The following is a 14,561-nucleotide window of genomic DNA, read 5'->3' on the forward strand; positions in this document are numbered from 1 at the left end:
GTAAATTGCAACAGAATACCCAGTTTTTTTTTGTGGGGGGGGGGGGGGGGCGGGGGGGGGGGGGGAGGTGAAGGAGAGAGACATACACTGATTTGCTAGCCACAGATCTGCAGACTTGAGTGCAGACCCAAATCCCGTCACTTCTTTACCCCACTGACTCAGCTGATCTGATCATGCGTTCCTTCACAACAGATAGGAGATTTTCATGGTAGGAGGCTCTGTTATTGTTATCCACGAGCGGGCTATGCTCCTTTCCTCAGTTAGTGAGTAGGTGTAGGACACGAGACGCTATATGGAGGTAATCTCTGTTTTGTCTTGGAAGATGTAGGCAGAGTCCTCCACAAATACTTTGTATTGGCCTTAGCAATGGAAAAGGATTACAGAGGTATAGGCAGCAGGGTAGAAGACTGAAATATTAGATGAAGGTAACACATAGAAAGATAGCACACGTTCTAATGTGTTTAGTATTTTTAAAGTGGATAAATCCACAGGCCAGGACGAGATGTAAACCAGGCTTATGAGCGATGAGATTACAGGCTGTGGCAGAAATTGCCAGAATCATTTTTAGTCACAGGTGAGGTGCCAGAGGACTGGAGGACTTACATATATGGGATATCACCAAGAAGTTCACAAGTGACAGGAAAATTGGTAAATCATGAGGAAGATAACTATAGACTGCAGAAGGCTATCAACAAACTGGTCAGATGAACAGAGCAGTGGCAAATAGAATTCAACTTTGAAAAGTAAGAATTAAACACACTTGAGGAGATCTGACAAGACAAGGGATTACACGATAAATCTTCAGCAGGATTATAGAAAGTACTGAAGGTCAGAGGGACCTTGGTGTGCGTATCCATATATCCCCGAAGGTAGCAAGGAAGGCAGATAAGATACTTTCCTTTCTTAGTTGAGGCATAGAATACAAGGGCAAGGTAGGTGTGCTCAGGAAGCATAGAGCAAGTAAAGAGATAGACTGCTACAGGGAATGTGAAGGAGCTTTATTTTGCCCAGAGCTGGAACTCATTTCCTGAAAGGACAGTTGGGTCAGAATCTCTTGTAACATTCAAGTGGTATTTAGATATTCACTTGCAATGCCTCTAGGCAACGGGCCAGGAGTTGAAAATAGGATTAGTACAGTCAGATCTTTGAATGACTGACACTTTCATGATGGGTTCAATGGCCTCATTCTGTGTTGTAAATGTCTAAGAGTCTATTTTGTAAATTCTAATAAGTCTCCTCTGCTGCAGTAGAAAGTCCTATTATCTCACTGTTTTCACAGTTACATATTCTCCATTCTCCCACTGAATATTTTCAATGGTTTTATTTTTACCATATCTTCCTCTGTCTACAGAAACTTTGGCATTCAGAAAAAGTGCCCATGCAATGCGATTCAAAAAGTCCTCAAATTTGTACAGTAATCTCACTTTCAACCCAAGCATTCTATCTACCCACTTCAGTGAATACAATATTCACCATCTGTGACAGGGTTTGTAGATCTAGCATTGGATTAGCAAGTCCCTCAAACCCACAACAGAGTGAAAGAAAGTCACCCTCCATCCCAGAGGGACTGCCGAAGGAAGAGAATCTCATTTTCGCAACTCATAGTAGTAATGCACTTACCTTGAAGAGCAAGGTCCATAACATGGTACGCCCAAAGTTGTCAATAGCAACATCAAACCAAGCTCCAAATTCAGAAACTTGATTTAACTGCCGAGCTGCAAATCCATCAAACCCTGTAACAGTTAATACATATTAAGTGAATAGAGTGTACATGTCAGAAAGGAAGAAAATTACAAATGCAGTTTAATGATTGCGATGTTAGATGGCTGACCTTGTACATATTTTTATTCACTCATGGGACATGGGTGATGCTAGCCAGGCTAGCATTTATCGCCCACCTCTAGTTGCCCTCAAAGGTGGTGGTGAGCTGCCTTCTTGAACCCTGCAGTCCACATGCTGCACGTAGACCCACAAGGCCTTCACGGAGGGAATTTCAGTATTTTGAATCAGCAACATTGGTAGGATGGCTGCTATCCCTGTCCTTCTAGATGGAAGTGGTTGTGGATTTGGAAGATACTATCAAGGATCTTTGCTTAATGTCTACAGTACACCTTGTAGATAGTATGTATTGCTGCTATTGAGAATCAGTGATGAAGGAAGGAGTGGATGTGGTACGAATCACATAAGATGCTTTGTCCTGGATGGTGTCAAGCTTCTTGAGCGTGTGTTGGAACAGCACCCACCCAGGCAAGTGGGGAGTATTCCATCACGTTCCTGACTTGTGCTTTGTAGATGGACAGGCTTTGGGGAGTCAGGTGGTGAGTTACTCGCTGCAGTATTACTACTTCTGATCTGTTCTTGTAGCTACTGTCTTTACGTGGTGAGTCTGGTCGAGTTTCTGGTCAATGGGAACCTAAGGATGTCAATAATGGGGGATTCTGTGATGGTTACACCATGGAACGTTAAGGGGCTGTGGTTAAATTGTCTCTTGTTGGAGATAGCCATTGCCTGGCTTGTGTGGCATGGATGTTGCTTGCTACTTGTTAGCCCAAGCCTAGATATTGTCCAGGTCTTGTTGCATTTCAACATAAGCTGCTTCAGAATCTGAGGAGTCACGAATGGTGCTGAACATTGTGCAATCATCAGCAATTCTCTCTATTTATGACATTTATGGTGGAGGTTTTAAATGTAATGTTAGTAATGGTCTGCTAATACTCTGTTTACGCTAAGTTTAACTATTATAGGCTTATTGTATTATACAGCAACGAGCATAAACAATTTATATTTAAAGAATTTTTTTTTTAAAACTATTGGTACATAAACTTCCTTGGTTTTCTTTAAAATTCAACTGGTAAAAGCTGCACAATGCACATTTACAATTTGTTCACATATATTCAACAACAAAATAGTTTCTGCCAATAATTGGCTTGTTAATCAATTATTCATGAAGTTAAAATATACTGTCTGGCACAAACAGGTGAAACTGAAGTTCATTGTGACCACGGAGAGAACTTCTGGGTGTTCCACCTAATGAAAGCTTTCAACTCAATACTTTTAAAAACCTTAACTTTAGCATATCCATAGTGAGGGAGCTACAAGAATAATGTTACTCACTGTCCTTTATGCTAAGCCACTCTAGCTCAGAACAAATTGTATTCCCCACAGATTCAAAAAGGTCATATCTTTAAGAGAAAGCATCTCACTGACAGAAAAGGTTAAGTTTTCAGAAATCAGTGAACCGCCACTAGAGCCGTTACCTTTCCTTTGATGATAATTCCAAGTTGTTTGCACTGCAAGTTGGCAGCTTCTGTAGAGGCTCCTGTGTACCTGTTAACTGAGCCTGAGCCTTTCTTCTAGCTTTTCTGGCTCTGGCTCTTCTTGTAAAACAAAATGCAAGGCTTTTTGCAGATTTCATGAAGGCTCAAGTACATATGCTTTCTAAATGTCTGCATATCATAAATTTATCAGGTTTCTACTCACATTCTGAATTGTTACAGGCCCATATGTTAACTGAACAGAATCTGTGTTGCATCAATATGAGCGTGTGTCTCTATTTTTAGAGGATAGTTTTATTTTTTCCAGCTATTTTGGGAAAAATTCAACTGCAGAGAGTTTTCCATATCAACTGCTAGGTACTTAATACTGTTCTATTTACAAATCAGATAATGAGCACAATGTATTATAGCAATGTGCTACGTTATAAACCGTGTCAATTTGAGTCACCAAGTGGTTCCCAATTTCTGGGACAGTAAATATTCCAAAATGGAGTCTAGGAGAATTTCTAAAAAAACTGGACAAGCTGGACATACTGTGCAGATCAGATCAGGAAGAATTTTGAGGAAAAGAGAACAAGAGACAACATTTCAGGTCAATAGGTTTTAATCAGTTCAAGAAAAACTACAATGATTCTGGATTTATAATTCTAAGTTTAAAAAAAAAACAGAATTGCACAGTGCTTCAAGCATTTGTCCTCAATTCAATGCACTGACTCAAAATAAGTCACTGGGGATCTTTGATGCTTTTTTGGGAAAAAAAAAGCTGATTCATCTTTTATGCAGAATTAAAGTACAAACACAAAACTCAGATAGCATTAGAGAGAAGATTCTCCTCAAATGGAATGATACAGGATATTTGAAATGGACATGCAATAAGAGTACTTCATTGAATAACAACAACATGCTAATGTTTCAGAACTTATTTAATCATATAACTATTTCCTTTTTTAGCATTTTGGATAATTTGTCAGTGAGTCCAATAAATTTATTGGAGCTCTGCTTCAAGGATTTATGAGACAAAGGGTCAAAAGTGCGATCAACCAATAGTGAATGTGCCTCATGAATCAGGTTAGTTGGGGACAAACTCTCAGATGCTAGAATAGGCCTTCACTTAAACCTCCAAGCTTTAAGGGACAGAACAGGAGCCAATAGGAAAAAAAATGCATATCAAAGATGTACAGGCATGTGGCCGGGTGCTGATTTTTCTACAAATTAAAATATTTGAAATTCACACTATAACAGGTAATGAATAGAATTATTGGATACAAAAGGCAAAATACTGCAGATTCTGGGTATTTGAATAAAAACAGAATATGCTGGAAAGGTCATCGATCTGAAACATTAACTTATTCTCCACAGATGCTGCCTGATCTGGTGAGTATTTCCAGCATTTTCTGGATTTTATTTCAGGTTTCTGAACTGATGGATTTTACCTCAGAGCTACCATAGTTCCACAAAACTTCTCAAATTAAAAAGGAATACAAGTACCTTAATGGTAGTTTCTGAAATTAAGCCTGCTTATGTTATTTCTTAAAAAATAACAAGCACAAATATAGGAAGATTCATTTCTCCTAAAACACAGAAGGTAACATTAAATTCTACTGATATGAAACCAACAGATGCCACCACACAATGTACTGTGCAAGAGAAGTAGCAACATCTGTCCGTTGCAACCCTCTAAAACAGGAAACAGTCATAACGATTCAAACATAAATATGTTTCCTTCATTCTCTAGATCAAACATTTCAAAACGCATACCCACCATCAAGAATAATGAAAACCATGTAACAGGGAAAAAACACTAGAGGATAATTGAAAGTCCACCAGCAAACCAGCAGTAGGAGTATCCTTATATAACCTGAAAAGAGCATTGTTTGAATTTAGTTAAAACACAGCATGCCTCAAATTTAGACAAATATATTTTACATGAATAATCATTCAACTTTGTTTTGAAGCAGGATACAGTTTGTCTTCTTCAAACTGGAAGTAACTTTCAAACTTCTTTTTTTAAAAAAGAAGTCTGTCCTTTTGAAGATCTCCAACTCAGTGACAGTACCAGATTGCTTGCATTTTCATTTTAGGCTAGCACAAGTGAGTTGGTGGCGAAACATTCCTTCACATTACTGTAACTTCAACTGAACATATCTACTGCTCTGATCCTTTACCAGACAGACAGTCACTATCACGTTTTTCAGACGATATTGAAAACTTAATACAATAGTACTGGATCTCTACCAAGCTTGAGCAGTAAACTCATGTGCATGGAAACTAGACGGATACTGCCCAACTCATTTGGAATCCTTAATGGGAGACTTTTACCCAATCAATTTAAATTTAAAAGTAGGTCCCAGGAATGACCTAACTTACTACATTCTTTCTTTCCCTATCACAGTTAAGGAATTAACTCCAATTGAGTCAATTTCATCTTTCCGCACACCTTTTCTAGTAAAGTGAGAAAAGCAGATTGAAGATCATGTATGTTACATATTTCTGCAGCCTTGAAAGAAAACTTTACATATTTGGAGACATTGCACATTAAATGAAACAGTTACAGTTCAACAACAAAACATTTTGAAGTGCCACTGTTCTCAGTCTTAATGTACATGTGTTACTGGAACAAAAATGTGACAGAATTAAAATAAAAGTGTAGAAAAAAATAATGATTGTATACACATTAAATTCTACAAGATGTCAGTTGCTAATGGAAATCACAATAGCAAATAACCTTGATGATTGTAAGACCCTAAAAAAAAAAAGACAACACAAGTTTAAAGTTAGCTGAAAAATCATGAAGTAGCTGTTGTGAATAGAAATTTCTCCTTCTGAAGGACAATTGAATTGCACTCTCATTCTCTTTCATATATTACTACAATTAGACATAGTAAGAACTGCCGATGCTCGAGTCAGGGATAACAGTATGGAGCTGGAGGAACACAGCAGGCCAGGCAGCAGCAGAGGAACTGGAAAGCTGACATTTTGGGTCAGGACCCTTCTTCAGAAACCATAACCAGAATTAACCTGTTTTAAAAAGACAGTACACTAACACCAGAACTGAATGAACATGGCATTTGAGTACTTCATGCTTTATGTCTCCAGCTCCACGATGGATTGCTGAATACAGGATTTCCAAAAAACAAAGAATAAAGGCATTTTTTTGAATTATAATTATATAGTATCTTTCACTACCACCAGACATTCTAACACAATTTTCAGCTAAATGAACTTTTGCACTGCAATACTACTTTAATAGAAAAAAACTAGGCACTCAATTTTCACACCGGAAGCCCCTGCAAAAAGTGATAATCTGTTCATGTTGTTGATTTGAGGGATAGATATTAGCCAGGACACTGCAGACAACTCTCTTGCTCTTTGAAACAGTGCCTTGAAGTCTTTTCCATACATATGAAAGGAGTGCAATCCTGGTTTAATGCTCAAGTAGAACTTCAACCCAAAAATCTTCTGCTTGGTTTTTGACACCACAGACTTTCACCAACATTTCATAAATGTTGACAATCTGATAATGATCAGATAATCCAGTTTTTGTGACGTTGATTGAGGTATAAAACATTGGCCAGGACAACGGAAATAACTCCCCTGGTCTTCATCAAAATAGTGCTATGGTATTTTTTACATCCACCTGATCAGGTTTATATCTCATCCAAAAGTCAGTGTCTCTAAACTGTAGGGCTCCCTCATGGTTCCGAGGTGAAAGTGCTACCAACTGAACTACAGTGGATGCTGAATTATGGATTTATGAGAAGGGTTAATAAATTACTGATTATGCCATATGCATCATTTAATAGATAGCATAAAAGCTAAATACAGTATGGGACAGTGCATCAGGTCCACAAGACCCAACTCCTGCTCCCTCACTCCTAGCCACTGAATTGTTTGCTGTGTAGTTAATGATTTCCTCTTCCCAAATACTGTTCCAAAACCCTATAAATCTGCCACCATCACCCTTCTTAAAAAAAAAACAAAAAAAACACCTAACCCTTGACCACTTTGTCTTTGCAAACTATGAACACATCTTCAGATCTCTTTCCTTTCTTCAGTACAGTTATTTAGGTTACAGTCATCTCTTCAATCCAGACCCGTTTTTCCTGCAACTCCTTCCCATACAAATACATCTGACATCCTCCAAGAATCTTAGGCCCTCTCTTATTCCTCATTTATCTGCTACTCCTTGGCTACACTATCAAAAAAAAAAGTCAATTTACACATGCATTCTATCAAGACCCAGCTTCCTCTCACCATCACCTCACTTGACACTTCCATTGTTACCAAGCTTCCTTACACCCAGAAATGGATGAGCAAAAGTTTTTCCACCCCTCCCCACCAATTAATTACTCAGAAGACTTGTTTTCATTTATGGCTGTCCCCTTCCTATTTTTCATACTATATTTGGTAACAATGTAGAGAAATGTCCTGTTGACCTGCATCAGCCTAGTCTGGCAACGCCTTTTCTTGTATTTATTTTTGAATCCCTCCATGGCACCTTTTCCTTTCTCTGGAATGTACTCCAGCCCTTCAACTTTTCAAAATTTCTGCATCCCTCTAGTTCTTGTCTCTTGCATTTCATCAACTTTGAACACACCACAGTTAGCAGTGTGCCTTCAGCTGCTTCAGCCAACCTCCGGAATTCCCTTCCTAAACTTCTTGACCTCTCTAACTCTCTATTCTCTATGAAACTCCCTAAAACCTACCTCTCATCAAGTTACTGGTCACTTGTTCCAAGATCCTTATGTAAATCAGTATCAAATTTTGTTTGTTAATGCTCCTTCTGATATACCAACGTGTATAAATGCAAGCTGTTGCTGAGCATATTTAAATTTTTTTTTTCAGTTATGGAGTCTATGATTAAAATCAAAATTCTAATTATAAAAAGGTGAAATTCCAATACAAAGAAATGATACTGAAAGAATAATCAATTTTCTTCTAAATCCCTGCACCAAATGTTACATTAATATTGTTCATTAACAGTCTCATTCCTACTTCTATTTAAAGCTGCTGCAGTAAGAAAGAGACTGAAACAAACCAAAAATAATGAAACAGCAACTAAATTTCCTGAGAATTAGAACCACAAGGCATTAACCCAATATGCAGCATATAAAGATATCCAGTTTAATGTCTTAGCTGCAACTTGCACATAAAATTCTGCAGATTCACATTTCTTGCATGCTGGTATTTTGCAATGGCGAGTCCACGATCCCCAAGATTATAAATCATTTGAATCTTCTCATTTTGGTGAATATGTTGGTTGCCAATTACTCCCTAAAATTTGTGGTCAGTTTCCAGCTTACGAATGGCAAAACTGAGAAATATTTTGCAAGCAGTGTAACTACGGCAAATGAACCACAAACAAGGAGAATACCAACATTCACAGCTGCAAAAAATGAAAAGATCAAAAAGGTCCATACTCTATCACACACTGTTGAAAATTATAAAACTACAGTGCTTTTGCAGTTTTCAAACTAAATTTATACCAGGAGTTATGACACCAATAAAATCTTCACAAAAACAAAAGTGAAGAGAAATAAAAATCATGGAGGCAAGAAATATGACATTTAAAAAAAAACTAAAATGAAAGCTATTGTGAGAATTTACTACATCCGAATGGATGTATGAGCCAAAAAAAATAGAAAGGATAAGATGAATCAGGGGTTAGCTAAGTTGGTCTTCAAGACGGCAGAAATAGGAACAACATGCTGAATGGTATCCTTCAAGGCTGCAACTATTCTATAGGCTTAATCACATTCTTCATCTCTAATTATCTTGTCACAGTTCTAGATAAGTAAAGCACTGCAACAAATGACAGGAATGGACTCATTCTTCAATGGCATTAACATTCAAAATGTGATTCTCACTTATGACAGGATTTTGTTCCTAACATCAACCAGCATTCAAGCAAATATAGCACCAACACCTAATTGAGGTCACAGAATCAAAGGAACTTACCAGAGTTTGGTAACATGACCATCACACACAGGCAAACTGAACTTTTAATTACAATATATTTTTAATAAGGTTACACAGCGCAAAAGAATGCCTGAAAATGGATATTCTGACCAATGTAATTCACCGATTGTCTCAAAGGTTTTTGTGGATTATCCTCAAAGGAGAACATGGAATGTCACACCTGATGGGTGTCAAAGAAGTTGAAGACAGAAGAACTTCAAAAAGGGGAGTTATGTACTGCAAACTGAACTGGAGTAATTCCATACTACGAAGATGATGAGAGAGACTAGAGCAGTATGGGCAACAGAAATGTTTGTTTTCCCGTTTCAACAATCATGCTGAAGCCAGTTGCCATGTGTGGCACCTTGGAAAGGCAGCATATGTGCATGGCTTAGTAGGAATGTTGGTCACAGCTAAGAAAACCCCAGGTGACCTCCTGAGCAGTAGCAGAGGAAATCCGTTTCTCTTTGCTGGAAATCAAAAAACAAGCAAAATCATAGTCAAAAAGAAAACAGGACAAAGGCCTTTTAGCTGACTTTCAAAGCCAGGCATCTCAGTCAACCACAGACCTCCCAACGTCCATACCACTAGTATGGCCCAATGTAACAGCGCAATGATGCAACGTCTACTCTTCAAATAACTCCAGAGACTGGTCTCTATCTTTAACTTTCACGTTTTTGGACAGTTTTCAATTCTGATCTGCGCATTATAAACCTTGCAATATTATTTCTTCTCATGTTTAATAACGAATAAATTCACTTCTTTTAATTCAAGAAAGCCTGGTAAAATTGGCTCCTATTAAAATATAAATTCATTTTCTTTGGTAGAAAGGATTCTTTCAATTGGGATGTCATTTTTAACTTTGTAGCCACCAACTGAGTGGTGTGGTAAACAAAGAAGAGGACCCCATTGATCCCACCTCTTCTAGGGATTTGATAAATTTAGAATACTTCTCCAGAAAAATAAATTGGGGAACCTTGTCAAGAGACTGGTCATAACACTGGAGCAACACTTGACAAGCAGGAAGATGATTGGGATTGCAATAGTCAATTTTATGACAATCCCAAGATATTGTTGGATGAGTTATTCATGGCAATATCCTTAGCCAAATCATAGTCACCTGATTCAAAAATGAATCTTCCTCCATTAGGTAGGGATTGGGGCTGCTTGTTGATGATTTTAAAGTTCAATCATGAAGTCCTTGCCAAACAGCAGTAAGACCTAGACAATAAATCGGAGATTGAGCCACCAGGAGGCAGGTAATATTTGAGCTTTAAAAAAGTACCAGGTAGCAACTTGCTCCAACATGAGGAAACACAAGTAACCTTTCCAACCTCCAACAGCATTACCATAGCCATATAACCCACCATCAATATCCTGAAATCAATCTGAACAGAATTGGAGAACTAATGTTAACATGCTCGCAATAATAGAGCAGCTGAATGTTCGACAAAACAGTCTCGATTCCTGGCCTTTGAAAGCCTCTCTACCACTTACAACTCAAATCAGGAATGGGATGGAACACCCACACATTGCTTGCATACGTGAAGTTGTAACAAAATACAGAAAACTCAGACTACCTAGAACATAGTTGTTCACTGGATCAGTATCCGTCCCATTGAATTTGATTTGCATCCTCAAAATCATAAAACAGACAGCACAGGAGGCCAACTGGCTCATCACATTTGTGCCATTTGGGAATTATCCAATCAGTCGCATGCTCCTGTTCTTCCTCCACAGCCCTGTACGTTTTCTCCCATCAGATATCTATCAAATTCCACTCCAGATGCTATTATGTAATGGGCTATTGAGTTATGCATTCCAAACTACAATAATTTATTCCATAATCTTTTCCCCTCATTATTTCTGGTTCTGGTTAAGAAGGTTGCACACCATTAACTTCTCAGGACAATTAAGAGTGGGCAAGATGTGTAAGCTTGTCAGCATTGGTCAGCTACCTTTCAGAATAGGTAAAAAAGGAGAATGTTGTGTGGAATATGGTGGTTTCCAAGTTGCTTGAACCATGGCCATGAAGGTATGTGAAATGTTGAACAACATTAGTTGTAAAATGATTATAACCACACTGAAGTTGGGCATTGGCAGGGGGGGTGCAGGAGGAGTGGCAGACCATACAAAACCTTGTATGAAATTAAAATGAATTTACAAGAGTCCAATCAACATATGTCATGCTTTTAATGTAACGAAGTGACTAGAGACACTTCACAGCAGCATTACAAAACAAAAATGACACCAAGCAACATATTAGAACAGATAACCATAAGCTTATCCAAAAAGATTAAATTTAAAGAGTCTCATAGAAGGAAAACAAAATAGAGAGGTGCAGGGAGCTTATTCCACATGGTAAGTAAAATTGGAGATAGCGACGGAAGTCAGAATTGGAGGAACACAGATGCCTTGGAGGGTTGAGGCTGGAGTACATGACACAGAGAGAAGAGCAGGGTGATGGAAGGATTTTAAAAAGAGGGAGGGGACTTGTAAAATCAAGATGTTATTTGACTAGAAGCCATTAAAATCAGTGAGCACAAGGGTAATTGGGAAACAGGATTTGGTGCAAATTAAGACATGAGCAGAGTTTGGATGACCTCAAATTTAGAGGGCATAATTTGAAAAGCTAGTCCAGATGCATTGGAATGGAGTCATATTGAGATAAAAGCAAGGAGAAACACTGCAGATGAGTGGAGAGGGATAAAGTTGAGTGAAGTTCTGGAGATGGAAATAGGCGGTCTTAATGACGGTAGGAATGAGAGATCAGAGCACATCAGGGTTGAATGCAATATCAAGATTGCAAACAGTTCAGCTAGATCTCAGACTAGTGCCAGGGAGAGGGATGGAATAAGTCACTAGAGAACAGAAGTTTGCAGCATAGTGTAAAATTAGAGGCGGCCAAAGATAGATAACTGAGAGGGCACCAGTGGTAATGGAGCAGTATCAGGAAGGGAAGACATTGCAAGCGATTCTTTGGCTATGATTAGATAGGAATAGGACCTGATAGAACAATCCTATCCCAGTGGAGCGGTATTGGAGGAGGATGGTTTGCCAATCATTTTAAAAGCTAATGGGTAAAGCAAGATCAGGAGGTAAAGTTTACCGTTGTTAGTACCACATATGACCTTGATAAAAGCTGCTTCAGTACTGTGCTGGGGCAAAAAAAAAAAACAAAAAAACAAGCCAATTGGAGGGGTTCAAACAGAGTACTAAAGATGGGAAGGTTGAGATGAAAACACATTCAAGGACTTCATAAAGGAAGGGGAAGTTTGGAGTTGGGACAGTGGTTTACAAAGGCATTGAGATCAAGATTTTATTTTGATGACAGAACAATGACAGCAGATTTAAGAGGAGAGCAGGGCAAAACTTAGAGTTTTTTAAAAAAAATAATACATTTATTCTTTTGCCCAACATAACAACCAGGAGGGCCAGTTGGGTGACTGAACATTACCACTAATCTGTCAATCTCTTGTCTTCCTCCTTCTAAGCACACATTTGTTGAACTTTAACAACAGCTTTGAAAACAACAAGGTCTGATGTTGGGCAGGCAGTACAGACCAAAAAAAGGTCTCAGTCCCACTTTTTATCCCTCTACTGGGAGACCAGTAGTAGAATTCTACTTCGTGCCCCCAGGAAAGTGGAAAGTAGAAAGTAGAAAGTAGAAAACTGCCACAGATCTCCCACCAGACTCTGCTGAAAAGCACACATACATTCATGTTGAGATCAGCTTTAAAACATACTGTGGAAGAACACACTTTGCTATCATCCTTCCCAACCTATTTTAATTTCCACATTAAAATATTTTCAAACTAACTGTGAACATGCTTTTCTTGCTTGATAGTGAAGAACCAATTCTAAAATTACTTGAATATAAGTTTTCTGTTAAGAGAATCCAATTCACACACATCTTATTAATTAGTTGCTGAATATCAAAATGTTTTACACACTTACAAATTGTTGCCTTAATAATTGCTCCTCATCCAGTTGCTTGTATTTACAAGCTTTTTATAGAGTCTTGTATATCTTAACTCTTAAACCTTAACCCTCAGGGGTAGGCAATGGTCTAGTGTTATTGTCACTAGACTATTAATCTAGAGAGCTATAATGGCAGGTGGTGTCATTTAAATTCAATAATAACCTGGAAATACAAGTCTAAATGCCATTGCCAATTGTCAGAAAAAAAACCTCCAAGTGGTTCACTAATTCCTTTAGATAAGGAAATCTGCCATCCTTACTAGGTCTGGCAGACATGTGACTCCAGACAAGTAGCAATGTGATTGACTCATAACTGCCCTCTGCCCAATAAATGCTGGTCCAGCCCTCATTCCAAGAATAAATATTTTCAAAAAGCTCCTCACTTAAACGATATACTTTGCAAGAAATAACACTTCAATGCAGATCCTAAACGAGTCATTCCTCAAAGTGCAAACTGATGCCAGCGAAAGAAAGTGATTCCAAATATCTTGACATTTTCCAATGTAACAAGTACGGCATTAATAAAGCACATGGTCACATTTCTACCAGCATCTCAAGACGGAGTAAAATATTTCAACATTCAAGCGCTATGAACTGCAAAAAGGAGCAAAATACTATACACAAAATATAAATCTTTCCTACCGTCCCGGGAAAAGTGTGTCAAAATCACATGCTTCAAAGCAGATTCAGATCTCGCTGTACATCACTGTTCACCCCAACATCAAAACAAAACACTTAAATCCAGAAAAGCTACTTACCGATAATGTTAGGCACAAAAAGCAAAATTTTCAAACCCATCTTGTAGGTCTACGCACTACGAAAGGAAACATTAATATTTATAGGTTCGGATGATGATCTCCCAGCGGCTTTAATCACCTAATCATTTATTCATTAAACTGCAGTTCACTTGCCACTACCATCAATCTTCACTATTTCCTTCTCAAGCGAAAATGATTTGCGTGTCATTGCCTGTCCCAACCTCTAGGCAACTCACTTTACCACAAGATTATAAAGACAAATAAACAGGCAGTACGTCACCAGGGCAGTGATTAAAGGCGCCTCCCTCAATTAAAACACCCAAATGAATTTGTACCGGTTTACTCCATCCTGAGTCCAGACAAACAGCAATGTGGTTGACTTATAACTGCAGCGGCGATTTTATAATTTAATTCCTCCGGAGGAGGTGGAGCTGGAATCTCATATGTTCTTCTCGCTGATGCTGCCCAGGACCGTCACTTCCTTTGGCTGCAAGATTCTCTGGCACCTGGGAATGCGTTTTATTAATATTTTATGTCCAGAAAGTAGCTTGCCGCTTCAACACAATATTTCCAATGGTTTTATTTGTGG

At 38.3% G+C, this 14,561-nt stretch overlaps 1 protein-coding gene across 6 annotated transcripts in view; it reads right to left on the reverse strand.

The window, feature by feature from the left end:
* Window positions 1-14,355, reverse strand: part of si:ch1073-145m9.1 (CDP-diacylglycerol--glycerol-3-phosphate 3-phosphatidyltransferase) — a 27,754-nt gene extending 13,399 nt beyond the window's left edge. The window contains exons 1-4 of one of the 6 annotated variants that reach the window (XM_020511263.2): window positions 14,132-14,287; window positions 13,973-14,028; window positions 5,038-5,133; window positions 1,621-1,733 (exon numbers count right to left, since the gene is read on the reverse strand). In XM_020511263.2, the coding sequence (XP_020366852.1) occupies window positions 1,621-1,733; window positions 5,038-5,133; window positions 13,973-14,012 (249 nt within the window). In that variant the 5' untranslated portion in view covers window positions 14,013-14,028; window positions 14,132-14,287. Of the gene's footprint in view, window positions 1-1,620; window positions 1,734-5,037; window positions 5,134-10,353; window positions 10,455-13,190; window positions 13,289-13,972; window positions 14,288-14,307 lie in introns of those variants that run through there. The other 5 variants (XM_048612803.1, XM_048612805.1, XM_048612802.1 and 2 more) reach the window with 5 other exon arrangements.
* Window positions 14,356-14,561: the final 206 nt, after the last annotated feature.

This window comes from Rhincodon typus, chromosome 26, assembly GCF_021869965.1.
Source record: "Rhincodon typus isolate 14 chromosome 26, sRhiTyp1.1, whole genome shotgun sequence".
In the NCBI taxonomy this organism is placed as follows: Eukaryota; Metazoa; Chordata; class Chondrichthyes; order Orectolobiformes; family Rhincodontidae; genus Rhincodon; species Rhincodon typus.